Source organism: Aristolochia californica, unplaced genomic scaffold (assembly GCF_029961685.1).
Source record: "Aristolochia californica isolate CCGP_79_NKW_82.1479 unplaced genomic scaffold, dmAriCali1.0.hap1 SCAF_8, whole genome shotgun sequence".
In the NCBI taxonomy this organism is placed as follows: domain Eukaryota; kingdom Viridiplantae; phylum Streptophyta; class Magnoliopsida; order Piperales; family Aristolochiaceae; genus Aristolochia; species Aristolochia californica.
In genome coordinates, this window is record NW_027182279.1 from 28,508,428 (window position 1) to 28,521,987 (window position 13,560).

The 13,560-nt window shown below is 37.3% G+C and overlaps 1 protein-coding gene across 1 annotated transcript; it reads left to right on the forward strand.

Moving 5' to 3' along the window:
• Nucleotides 1–6,718: 6,718 nt before the first annotated feature.
• On the forward strand, nt 6,719–9,652 carry LOC137938383 (protein transport protein SEC23 D-like). Its single transcript, XM_068783352.1, has 4 exons — nt 6,719–7,157; nt 7,248–7,307; nt 8,143–8,196; nt 8,349–9,652. The coding sequence occupies exons 1-4, from the start codon at nt 6,719–6,721 to the stop codon at nt 8,480–8,482; spliced, it is 687 nt and encodes a 228-aa protein (XP_068639453.1). The 3' UTR covers nt 8,483–9,652.
• The last annotated feature ends 3,908 nt before the right edge of the window (nt 9,653–13,560 follow it).

Sequence of the window (13,560 nt, forward strand, 5' to 3'; positions counted from 1 at the left end):
CATCATGGGTATGTTGTTGACTTGATGTTGCTAACTGCAGGTGAACCCTGACTTAAACATGGAATTGAAGGCTCAGCCACGCCCATACCAGGAAAAGAGTCTCAGTAAAATGTTTGGAAATGGTGAGGCCTAGTGTAAGACAATATTTTTCAGGTCAATATAACTCTCCAGCAATATAATTCGTCATTTTTTAATTTAATTTTTTATATAGTTTGAACTTAGGTTTTGAATGTTTATTGAATCTGATTTGATAATTAATGTTTATTGAATATTTGTTTTCCGGATATTTGATTAAATTAGCTAATTAGGGTATGATTATAATTGAGGTTGGATTTTGGTATTTTAATCCGATTTTTGTCTTTCACTCTATGCGCCCGAGAGGGGCTAGACGCAAGGATTGAGAAATCGGATTTGTGGTTACGTGGCGCTCGAGAGAGGCACGAATCACCGTAAAATCCAAAATTGACGTTTCCTATTGTGCAAGTAGTTAACCAGATGATTGCTTGATAATTTAGGATATAATTAGTGTTTAGTTAATATTAATTCATCATATTTGGTTAGGCTAGTTGACTGAAGAATACACAAAATTCAGTCCTCCCTGTGGATATGACCCTCGGTTCCCGCTAAATTACATGAACGATTCGTACGCTTGCGAGGTATTAAAGCCGATGTAACTAAATTCTACATCAAGTTTTTGGCGCCGTTGCCGTTGATCACTATGAATAAATGTAAACTGTGAAATTGGTTTTAAACTATATATTTAGTTTTACACATTGGATTAATTGAAGAAACAAATACATACATAGGAATTAAGCAAAATCATTTAAAATTAAAAGCAAAAGTTAACAAACTTATTCACCACCCTTCTAAATTTGTTCCTTGTCAACCTTACAAACTATGCCTAATATATACAAAGCATGTGAGAGCATGTAACATATTGTGGCCTTTTATCTCCAACTCAGTTTTTTTTCTAAATTTCACATCTATTAAAATGCCAACCCCAAAGTTAGGAGTCTCACAATGAGAATCTGCACCAGATAGAAAAAGGAACTGTTGGCCATCTCTATGTAGGATCCCTTTTGTTCCTCGTAATAGACTACTCAGTCCCTCCCCCACCCCCCACCAAACACAAAAACCCTAGTTTCGATTTCCACGCTTTGATCCTCAGATCATCATTCCCATCATCATCGTCATCTTCGATATCATCTGTGACTGAGTCCTGGGCCCAGACTGACATCTTCTTGTCGCTATCAGCCACCATCCCCAACCAGCGCTTGCATGCCTGGCCATGTGTGCGCCAAAGGGCACGTCCATGTCTTCTCACAGTTCTTCATTTCAGCTGCACTTAGAACGAATTAGACACTCCATCTTCAGTTGTTTTAAGTTCAGTAAATCCATATCTGAGCTCTCAGTGGGTACATCTATGTCTGCATGGATATGGTAAACCTTGGGAATTGACGTAGTCAATATAACAAACACATGCAGAAGCAGCATATACTGATCAACAAACCCAGATGCATCGCTAGCTCCGACTCCCGTGAGGGGTTCGGTTCTGGCATGCCATGTCCATGTCGACGATTCTACTTTCACGGTGGGGTTGTTTCCAGCTATGTTTCAGTTCCCCTCTACCTCCTTTTGTAGGCAGTAGAGTTATTGCTACTATTCCATTCTTGACCAGTTCTTACAATGGATGCCTGAAACAGCATCGTTCCTTGCTCTGTTGCAGTAGGTACATAGACACCTCTGTTGGCATTTCACCATTACAAGAAAGAGAAAAAAAGGGGTCTTGATTCCATTTCCATGGAGATTACATTTTCCTTCTTTTGAGTGGCTGCTCAACAAAATTCACATGTGAGACTGTCTTCCACTATCAAACAGTTGTTCAGAGAGAGCATGGTCCCAACAAAGTTACTCAGAGACCCAAATGATCTGTCTGATGAAAAAAAAGGAGGGTTTACAGTTCTTTCCATGAAGATCCAAGTCAAGGAGGACGACAAAGGACAGAGATGTTGTTTTCTAACGTGGGTTATTCACACTGTAGAGATTGGCATTGTATCAAGTCGAGACAAAAAGCCAAAACAAGAATGGTCAAGGAAGACAGGATTTCTTGATATCTGAAACGCATGGAGCTCAAGGACAGTATAAGAAGAATCTCAAGCAAAGCATATAATGAGAACGAGGTAAGTTAAAGCTGGAGAGTTTTTTTACTCTCTGTGAGAATTTTGAGGGTTTCTAATCTTTTAGAAACAAGAGCTATTCTGGAGTTTCTTCAATGGGATTCTCCTGAATTTTATTTTAAAAGCCCCTGATGGGAGTAAGGAATGTTAGCATGTGCTCTCATAATGCCCTTACTCAATTTGAATTGTGAACAAACTCGGGGCCTTATTTAAATGTGTTTTTGGAGTTCAACCAGTAGAGATGAAAGACAAATAGTAGGACATTTTTATCAAATTTTGAGCTTTTGGGGTTTGGAGAAGGAGACTCTCTCTCTCTCTCTCTCTCTCTCTCTCTCTCTCTCTCTCTTTTTCCCGACTATATTTGTTTTAAATTCATGCAAGTTAAAATGTCAGTGAGGAGAACCCAATCATTGCAAGAGATTGGACTTTCTAATGTGGGTAGGAGGGGCTGTTCGAGGCACCTGAGGGTCCCAAGGAGGTGAATTCATTCCAAAGAATCTCATGTGGTACTAACTTAAAAGGCTCTATTCTTGGAAAGATTTTTTTTTAATTGGTTTTCTGCTGTTAATTTTGCTGGCACTGGGCTAATAGAGGCATGGCTTGTTAATAGACATTATATTTGGAAAAATTCAGATGACAAAATAAAGTTATGATCTTTTTTTAATTAAGAACATAAAAAAAATGAAGTAAGAGAGATGAAGATAAGGAAAAAGAAAGAAGTATAGTAGTAGAAGACAAAGGAAGAAGAAGAAAGAAAAGAGAAACATTTAAAGAGGGCAAACTTGAAAAATTTGACTACACCTCACTCATGCATTGCATTTACTTAAATATGAGAGTGATTACATGATTACAAAATTACCCCCAAGGTTCTCAATAAACTACACTCATACATATTTTAATTAACTTTTAACACTCCTCCTCAAGCTAAGAAATATGCATCAAATAATACCAGTTTGGAGCACGAGGTATCACACTAAGCTCCATGCAATGCCTTAGTAAATATATTTGTCAATTGATGTTCAATTCTCATATGAGGGGTTATGATTCTTCCACTTAGTACACTTAATCTTTGGTGAAATGACCATATAATTTGATGAACTTCGTTCGTTCATAAAAAACAAGATTATTGGCTATAAAGATAAAGGTCTGATTATCACTTGATAACTATCAATCAAATTTACCTCCACACCAAATTTTGACAAAAGAGATTGTATCTGGATCATTTCACAAGTGATAGGTGCCATAGATTTGCATTCAGCCTCTGTACTTGATCTTGTTATTACTTCTTGTTCATTTACTTTTCAATGCTCCAAATGTTCCCAACAAAGGTACAATAACCAGTGCTTGACTTCATGTCACCTTTCATCCAACATAGTCTCTAGCATAGTAGTCCATCACTTTTATGTGATGCTAATACTTACAAAATATTTTCTCCCTAGTCCTCCTTTTAGATGCTAAAGTATTCATTGAACAACCTTTGCATGAACTTTTCTATGTTTTCCCATAAACCTACTAACTAGTCCCACAACATACAATATATCAACCTCATCACCAATAACATATATGAGCTTTCCAACTAAGCATATATAAGAAGTTAGATCTTTTAAAGGAGGAGAACTAGCATAAAATAAATCAAGATTAGGTTCTAGTGGTGTATCAACTAGTTTAGCTCCCAATAATCCAATTTCACTTAGAAGATAAATTATAGATTTCCTTTGAGACAAAATAATACATGATTTGTTTCTTGCCACATCTATTTCCAAAAAAAGTATTTAAGAATCCCAAAGTTTTTAATTTGAAAATGCTTTTGAAGATAGGCATTAATCTTAACAAGTCCACCTTTGTCATCTCCAGACAAAATTTTATCATCACTATCAATATCACACAACTTGTTACTCTTTCCAAAATAAATATAGATTGATCATAGTTACTTCTATGAAATCCAAACCCTAGAACAACACGATTGAATTGCTCAAACTATGATCGAAGGGTTTGTTTCAACCCATAAATGGCTTTATGCAATTTGCATGCTTTACTTAACTCTCCCTAAGCAACAAAACTAGGTGGTTGTTCTATATAGACTTTTGCATTGAGATCATTGTATTAAAAATGTCATCCAATTGTTGAAGTGAGCATCCCGTTTTCACAACCATAGATATCAAATTGGTTTGAATTTAATTTGGCAACTAGGAAAAATCTCACACGATAGTCAATGCCGTAAGTTTGTATGTAATCTTTAGTTACCAATTGATCTTTGACTTGAATGGTAAAGACCCATATGCAATCCACATTTTTGGCATTTAGGGGAGGAATATAAAGAGATACCAAGTACTCTAAGACACAAGAGCAACACTTTCATCTTCAATTCTAGATTTTCAATGAGGACTCTAAAAAGCTTCGACACAACTAATGGGAACACATGAAACATCAAGAGTAGACAAAACAAACCTTATAGCAAGAAGAGAATCAATCAAATGATGACAAAAACTTTGAGATGGGAAATCAAGTACATTGTCTAACTCCCTTCCTAATAACAACAAGCAAATGCAAATTAGGAAATAAGGAAGAGGAGGACTCTCCTTTGGAAGAAATGACTATAGGGAGCCTTGAAGAGGAGCATCACAATTTTCAACTCTGCCATTATCTATATCTTCCAATGCGTTCATTGGTAGGACAATAAGTACTTCCCCATGAGAATGATATTTGAACATGTTGGGCCGGTAGTTAAGGATTATCTTAAAAGAAGGAAACATATATCGAAACATACTAAGTTCTACTTTGAGGGTCATAACATCTATATACCCTTTCTCAAATCTAGGGTAACCCATGAAAAACACTGAATGGATCAATAATACATTTTTTTTCTTGGATGGACTTGAATTATTATTAAATTCCATGGTTTAATCCATATGAACTAGGTTTTATAACTTTATATAAAATTTGACTTTTACGATCTTTAAGGTCTTCCACTTTACTTGCCATCTTCATAATAGTTTTCTTTCAATTTTTTCTTTGGGGTATTGACTCAACAACTTAAATCTTCTATTTTCTCGCTCCAACTCATACCATAGACCACTAGAGTGTGTAATAAAGGGTATGTATCTAACAACATCAATACTTTTCTTCACTTCAATTTCCAATTTAATGCACAATTGATGGCAATTCAGCTATTGTAAGAGATGATTTAGTTAATTTTGATAGTTGCATAAGACATTAACATCAATGCTTAACGATCATTTGTGTCGACTTAGGAAAATAAAACGGTGAGAAAATTATTTTTTCTTTTACTAATTTTCTCATTGGATGATGTTTTTATTGACAAATTCCCTTAGAAAATTTTCTTGCATTTGTGACGCCATTGAAAATAAAATAAAATAATAATTACGTAGCTGTAGTGTTTACAATTGGAACAAAATAAGAAATTAAATATAGAAAATGAGCGATCAACATAAATCTTCTTGGCTTACTTTTCCCATGATATCAGATTAAACAATAAGAAACATAGTTATTTTTTTAAAGAAAAGAAGATAAAAAAGAAAACTTTTTCTATTCATTAAATAGTGCAAATATTAGAAAAAAATTCAAAAAAACAATTCCTCTATTTATTTTTCTTATAATGTTCTATCGGCATATACACACCCTTAAATTTTTTATGACTCGTTACATGTAATCTCCATAACATAAGTAAAATATGTGCTAGCTAGGATATACCTTGTTATTTTTCAATCATGTTTCTCATGACCTCCACAAACCTGAGGTTACATTGTCCTCATCAAAGACTCAGGTCCAACACATAATCAAAACTAGGAGTGTGCGAAAAAAAAAAAACTTAAATTTACTCCGTTGGGTGGAGAAGGGATAGAAGGGGAAAACCCTAAGTTCAGGTCAAGTTTGGGACTCGAGGTCCAACACATAATCAAAGTTAGGAGTGGGCAAAAAAAAAAAAAAAAAACTTAAATTCACTCCGTTGGGAGGAGAAGGGATGGAGGGAAAGAAACCGAAGTTGGAGGTAGGCTTGGGTTTTCCCAAATTTGACCTAAACTTGATGGAAATACCTTATTGATTTTTTTTAAAATTAAAATAACATATATATAAAACTTATCTATTTTTTTATTTTTTATTATTTATATTTTGACATTGTATAATAATTTTATGCATTGTATTCTTTAACTATTTTTATATTTAAAAAATATTTTAATTGGAGAATTACTAGGTTGATTTGGGAATGAGACAAAGGATAATGTTTGATTTCTAAACCGTTCGGGTCTCCGAGTTGGGGTTCGGGTTCTCAAAACCCGAACCATGCTTTCCCCTCTGAATTAACCCGCTTTTTCTTTGGCCGGACCAGCTCAAACGGCGTTGGTTAGACGAATCGAGGCCAGCAGGGTAAGAAGTCTGGGTAAGAAGTCTGGGTAAGAAGTCTGTGTGTTTTTTTTCTCCCTCATTATTTGGGTTTTTATCGACCTCGCTCTGCAACTCTGCTGCTGTCTTCTCGTCGATGGCGGTTAGGGCGACAGTATCTCGTTTCCCGACCGATCCCGATGCACAGGAAGCCTCCGGCCTTCCTTGGGGAGTCACCGTTTCCCCATTTTCTCCAGTTGACGAGCTTGGTAACCCCCCTGTTTCCGGGTCCAACGGTAACCTTGTTCCTCGCTGCGATTAGGGCGACGGTATCTCGTTTCCCGACCGATCCCAATGCACAGGAAGCCTCCGGCCTTCCTTGGGGAGTCACCGTTTCCCCATTTTCTCCGGTTGACGAGCTTGGTAACCCCCCTGTTTCCGGGTCCAACGGTAACCTTGTTCCTCGCTGCGATAATTGCTGGGCTTATTTCAATTCCTACTGCGAGCTTGAACAATGGGCTGGGACTTGTTCTCTCTGTGGCACTCTTAATGGGTTAACGTCAGAAACAATCGCTCGTTACTCTCAACCGGAGTTATGTGCAGAGATGTGCTCTTCCTTCATAGATCTCGAGCTACCTGGTAGAGTTCCGTTTTATTATAATTGAACCCGAGTTTTACTAGATCATTTAGCTGTGAGAATTTAAGTCTAATAGCGTTTGATCTTACCAGATGACGGCGAGGAAGCTGTGAAGGCTCGGCCGGTTTATGTTGCAGCAGTGGATCTTGCATGTAAGATCCGATAGTCTTTGTGATGATACCCTTCATTTCATATGCGAACTTTGCTACATTTTATCTTTATCGATGTTACTACTGCATTTTGTTTTTTTTCGAAAGTGTTTATTAGTACCTTATATAGAGTTTGTATTTCGTAGATCGAGGTGTAAGTGTTGTAGGGGTGTCTTCTTTTGTTACTGTTAAATGTTTAACCATGGTTTACTGATAAGATGGCTCATGTATTGAGGTGATTATGTTGCTATGTTTGTATGTTTACGTTACCTGTTAGGAGCCAAATGTTGCCTGAAGATTTATTGGGAGAAAATATAATTGGCATTCTTCTTTTTTCATTTTTGGTGTCATCAAGCATTAACAAATGGCTACTTCATTAAAGATACTGTTCATGTTTCAGGAACATTGTATAGTTCAATCACTTGAATGCTCATCCACTAAATATTTATGACCCTACATCCATTATGGTATTGCATTACAGTTCTTCTAGCCTTTTTTATTTTTTCTAAATGGATCATAGTAAGCAAAACTTTCTCAAAGATGTCTCAAAAGCCCATCTAAAAGTTGTTTGCGGCTGTGATGCAAAAGCAAGATGATGAGGGTAATCTTGTGTTCATGGTTATCATTCATGGATATTACATGGAGGCGGAATTATAATCATAAATCTTGTCTTCTACAAGTTCAACATGATGAGTTGGCATGAGGCTCAAAACTGTATTAATTATTTTGCACATTTATTAGTGATATAAAAATTTTAAGTTCTCAACATGCTCTATCCCTTACATTGTGCTAGAATTCACTTACTAGTTTTTTGTTGTACTTCTGAACATAAATGCAGCATCTGAGGAGTTTTTGGAGTTGATCAAAAGTGCGCTACTGGCTGCTTTAGAAGGTGGGCAATTGTTTATCTCAGTATTGGCCTTCATAAGGTGATCAATATTTTAGAAGATCACCCTCAGCTTTTCACACATTTGTGGTTGCATTGGTAATTATTTTTCTTGTTTATGATAATGTTTTAATACCAATTACCTTTTACATTTGCAGCACTTGGGCCGGGTTCTCTGTTTGGGCTTGTTATATTCAGTCATAAGATAGGCTTATACGATGTGCAAGGACCCATACCAGTTGTCAAAAATGTCTTTATTCCCCCCAGATACAGATGCTTCATTGCCCTTTGAGCTTGAAGATGCCATGCCATTGTTTTCTTTCTTGGCTCCTGTATGTTTATGATGGACAATGTCAACATACCCTTGACTTCAAATTGTTAAAAAAAAAAGAATCTCTACCAACACTACAATCAATTGGAAAATGGATTTTAGTGAAGGTTTGGTTCATTCTCCAAGGACTGAAGCCTTGGAAAGACCGAATAGCTGCAGCCTTGGAAACACTGAAACCTACAACTTCATGGGAAAGAACTATAGCTGCTGGACAAGGACTTGATGGTATATTATTAGGTGGCAGAGGTTTTGGTGCTGCAATGGAGGCTCTAATTAACTACCTTGGATCAGAATACGGAAATACATTTGCACTGGGTATGGTAAAGTCCAATTCTTACTTCCCTGTGCTTCTTTTACATTATCATGGACCAAAATAAATTAACATATGTTTCTTTTATAGTCATCTTTGTTCTAACTATTTAGTGATGTTTGTTGAAAATCAAGTAAATGCATATTACCTGTAAATGGATTTACAGAATGACATTTTGTTTCTTAGGAAGTGGTCTTGAATTGCAAAGCCTCCATCCTTGGATGAGAAAAGGCTATGAGGAAATTTCTGTTAATCTTTCAACTTATTGACATCTGGTGGCACCAGATTTAGATCATCAAACATTCTTGCAGTTACTGCCACCAAAGTGTGTCATCCATGTTTGATGTCTTCCTCTTTTCCATGCACAAGATATATCTGGTTCTATTTTCCTTATGGGTAGACTTATTCTTTCAACTAAAATCTATCATTAATTTTTTTCTAATAAAATCTTTTTCATTATTGAAAAAATGGCCTGTACCCCTTATTGCTGGATGCTCTCTCTTTAAAAAAGTTGAGTGTTTTCATTGTTCTTTTCCCATTGATGTTCATTAGTCATATGCATGCAACTTATTGTGAGGGATAAATCTGGAGAGTCATTCCTTGTTTTTCTATTCGTATTTTTGAAGATTTCTGCTTTGAATCTAGGATTGTCTTTATCCCTCACTATGAAAAGTATATGTTCATTCTATTAATTATGTCTTGTGAAACCATAATGGCTGGAAATGAGCTAAATGTTGCCAATTGAAAGAATTGGTTTTTCAATGGTTGATTATCGGTTTCCTGGAAAAGCACTGGTCACAATTTTTTTGGATACTTCCTCTTACCAGGTAATAACATGTTCTTTTCCTTGGGTGAAATGTTTCCTCTCAAGGGCGACAATAGGGGCCTGGAAGAATATCTTGTCTCAATTTACCTTTCTGAATTTTGTTTTCTTAAAATTGATTGTACTAATTGTATTAGTATTTATAAACATTCGTTTATTGGTTATGTGGCTCCAAAATCGACTGCATTAGTGACTATCAGCATTTGTTTATTAGATATTTATGTGGGTCAAAAATTGATTGCAGCTAGGGTTTTTACATTTTTGTCTGGTCCTCCTGATTATGGAGCTAGTCAATTAGATACAAGGCGTTATGGTGAGCAATATGCCAGTAAAGGAGAGGATGCAGACTGTACACTGCTTCCTGAGCAGACACCCTTCTACAAAGAGCTGGTAAATTGCCTTATGCCTATATACACCCAAGTGCTGAAATGGTTGAGTTTTGTAGAATCTACAGATCTTTGGAAAAATAACCCATGATGACTTTGCACAGGCAGCTGTTGCTGTTCAATCGGGGGTTTGTGTGGACATATTTGCTGTTACCAATGAATATACAGACTTAGCTTCATTAAAATTCCTTAGCATCGAGAGTGGCGGTTCACTGTTTCTGTACTCTAATACTGATGACTCTACACTTCCTCAGGATATGTAAGTTGATTTGCTTATATCCATCATTTTGAGAAATCATACTTTTTTTTTTTTTTGTTGTGAATGAACGTGGAATCATTTTTTTTGAATGATTAAAGAATAATTTTTTTTTTTAAATGATGTAGAATGACATTAACTGTTCATCTGCAATCAAGAGTAAAATTCACTCTTAATTACTCAGAAAATATTTTTTTCATAGGGATCATTTTTTTTTTAAATCGATTTTGGTGAGACGATTTGGCCTGCTCATTCATTCATGGGGTGCCAATACTGTGAAAAGATCATGCTTGTAATGTTAGAGCTTAGGTGTTGCATGGGTTCAGTTATGCAGTGGAAAGTTGAATTTACTTTTACCTGTGTCGGCCTAGTTGCGTCCTTGGGATAACCCACACTAGTCAGCCTCCCTTGCATACAAATAGTTGGCACACAATAAACCTTTTCTCATATACACAAATCTGTCTACATACAAGATATTCGAGCGCTCCTTTAAGTCTCTATGTCAATGTCTGATTGATTGGCACTCATCCAGCCCCCCTAAATATAGTTGGGGAAATTGCTGGACACATGCCCCTTCGAATGGTCATGTGCTTCTTGGCGCATGCCTCCTCATGTACAACCGCCCCAGCTAACACCCTATGGCCCACGTGACTAGAAACCGTTTAGGAACCATTATAAGCTGAATTTTGATGGTAGCGCCTTTGGGAACCCGGGTTTGGATGATTTTGGAGGGGTGATTTTTGATCCGGGCGGCATTGCCATACTCTCTTACTGTGGCCCTCTCGGAATTGCTGACTCGACCATTGCTGAGCTCTCTGGTCTCCTTCACGGCTTGTGTATTTTTAATGATAGCTTTAGTGGTCTCCTTATCATGGAGGGAGACTCCAAGGTCGTCGTCGGATGGTGCTCCACCTCATCCTTCCCCCCGTGGCGTCACTGGCAGATTTTTCTTGATATTTTGGATATTGTATCCACCATTTCTTGTACTTCGTCTCATATACTTAGATCAGCCATTTCGGTTGCTGATTTGTGTGCCTAGGTCCCCCCTTCAATCTCTTATTGTTAGGGGAGGTCTCCCTTGATGTATCTTCCCTTTCTTTAAAATAAGTTTATCATCATTAAAAAAAAAGTTGGCTGCCACTAATCTGACTTGCCTCCATGCCTTGGTGTTCAGGCACTAGCCTGTATGTGCCCAGCCTATACGTGCAGTGCCTAGGGGTGGCATCAAGTCGAGTCGAGCTGAGTTTGAATCTGCATATGTTCAAGCTGAGCTTGATTTAAATACTTCGAACTCAAGCTAGAGCCGAGCCCAGCCTTAAGCTTAAAATTGGAATTGAGCTTGAGCAGGGTTCAAGCTCCAACCTACATTTAAAACTTTGCATAAAATACAAGTCAAATAAACTGTGCATAAAATTATGCATAAATTTTACTTAAAATTGGGCATGACCTTTGTACATAAACTCTGCATAAAATTGTCTATAAACTCTGCATAAAATTGTTTATAAACACTGCATAATATTATGCCAATGTGACTTATATAAAAACATGACCTATATACAAAATGTGACTTTTATATACATTTCCCACTCTCTTGAGCCTACCCAAACTCGAACCTGTATATGTTCGAGCTTTGCTTGATTTGAATACTTTGAACTTGAGTTCGAGCTCAAGTTTAGCTTTGAGACTAAAATTGGAATCGAGCTCAAGCCCAAGAATTTTAACCAAATTTGAGCTCAAGCTCGAGTCGGGTTTGAACTTTAACCTACATTTAAAACTTTCCATAAAATACATATTTAATATTAAGTTCAAAGAATCCTAAATGTATGGAAAACAAATAGAGATAATCTTGCATATCAGAGTTATTAAGAAACGAAATATGACTAGATCTATAACTCATAAAGGATCTCCAAATAATTTGTATTGCATAAATTCTATACTACATTGCATGGAGAGAATAAGGATGAAGGAGATCAAATGGGAGAAATGAGCTTACCTGTGGCTGACATATATTCCGTGACTTTCGTCTGCAATGCCCAGGTCAGCAATGTCTAAATGCGGTTGTGCGATGAAGAGTTTGAAAGCGCTGAAGATGAAACATGGCAGAAATTGGTTGAGGAAGGACTGAAATACGAAACTTCTGTAAAAATCTGAGCATGCATATTACTAGTGGTTGGTAATATGCATGCTCTCTTTTATTTTCTTTTCCATTTTCCTTGTGCATCCAAACAAGAGAAACCACATTTCTCTTTTTTTCTCTCTTATTTTTCATGGGCATCCAAACAAGAGAATCGATCTTTTAGTCCCATTCCTCTTCTTGGGTAAATCTTTCTCAACGTCCGTCATTTTTGAATAACTGGTGCGCCCAACACTGTCAATAATACCATACGGTTTGACATTGTGCATAGCCCCTTAAGGGAAAAACCTCGCGGAAGGGAGCCAGTCCTGGTTATGAAAAAGCTGAGTCTCATCCCTCTCCAACCACAGATCGTAGCCTCCAGAAAACTGAGACCTGTTAGCCAAAGCCTTCAACTGCTCGTCGGCTTTGATGGAAAAGAGAGTTGGGGCTCGCTCAAGCTCAGAAACTGCGGCTCTAAGTTCCGCCCACTGCTTCATTTTGTAAATCTGGCACTCACGGCAAAGACGGGCCTTTACGAGTTGTTTGGCTTTTGTGGCCTGCATCCGCTTCCACTGTCATTTCGAGACTCCGCCGAGGTAGGTACAAGGCCCCCCACCCAGTTTGTCACGAGGTCAGATGAGCCTAAACTCACTTAGGCTAGCGGAACTCCAACTCCCGTGATGGCCTACCTTCAATTTGTCAAAGGTAGTACAGCCTCTCACCCCTTAGATCAACGTTGCAAACTCCTTCCTCTCAAATGAAGCACTAGGAATGAAAAGATAGAAAGACAATGGAATAGGAAGAGAAAGTAACCTTGTATTAATACTAGAGAAGATTACAAGGAGTGGCCGTCCAAGGTGGAAGGCCAGCACTCTACAAAAACTCTCTTTCTCGTCTATGCTGAATGAATCTACAAGGGTTGAATGCCTTGGTATTTATAGGCTTCAACCCCTCCCTTCTCTCATGCTTCCGTCCAATGAGAGCAGAGCTCCTCCCTTATCAAATCTCCTTAATTTGCTCCTCCATTCAAATCCCTTGATTTGCTCCTTTTTCTTAAAATTCGTTTTACCATTGTTATTTTCCTTAGACACTTTGTTAGCCGAATCATTCTTTCTCTCATATTCGGTTAACTTTTCAGCAGTAGATAA

Bases quoted from the DNA above. Each gene is read 5' to 3' on its own strand.
- LOC137938383 (XM_068783352.1), top strand. From the start codon at position 6,719: ATGCACAGGAAGCCTCCGGCCTTCCTTGGGGAGTCACCGTTTCCCCAT. The intron at 7,308-8,142 runs GTAAGATCCGAT...ACATAAATGCAG, and splicing joins TGCAGCAGTGGATCTTGCAT to CATCTGAGGAGTTTTTGGAG. The intron at 8,197-8,348 runs GTGGGCAATTGT...TTACATTTGCAG, and splicing joins GCTACTGGCTGCTTTAGAAG to CACTTGGGCCGGGTTCTCTG.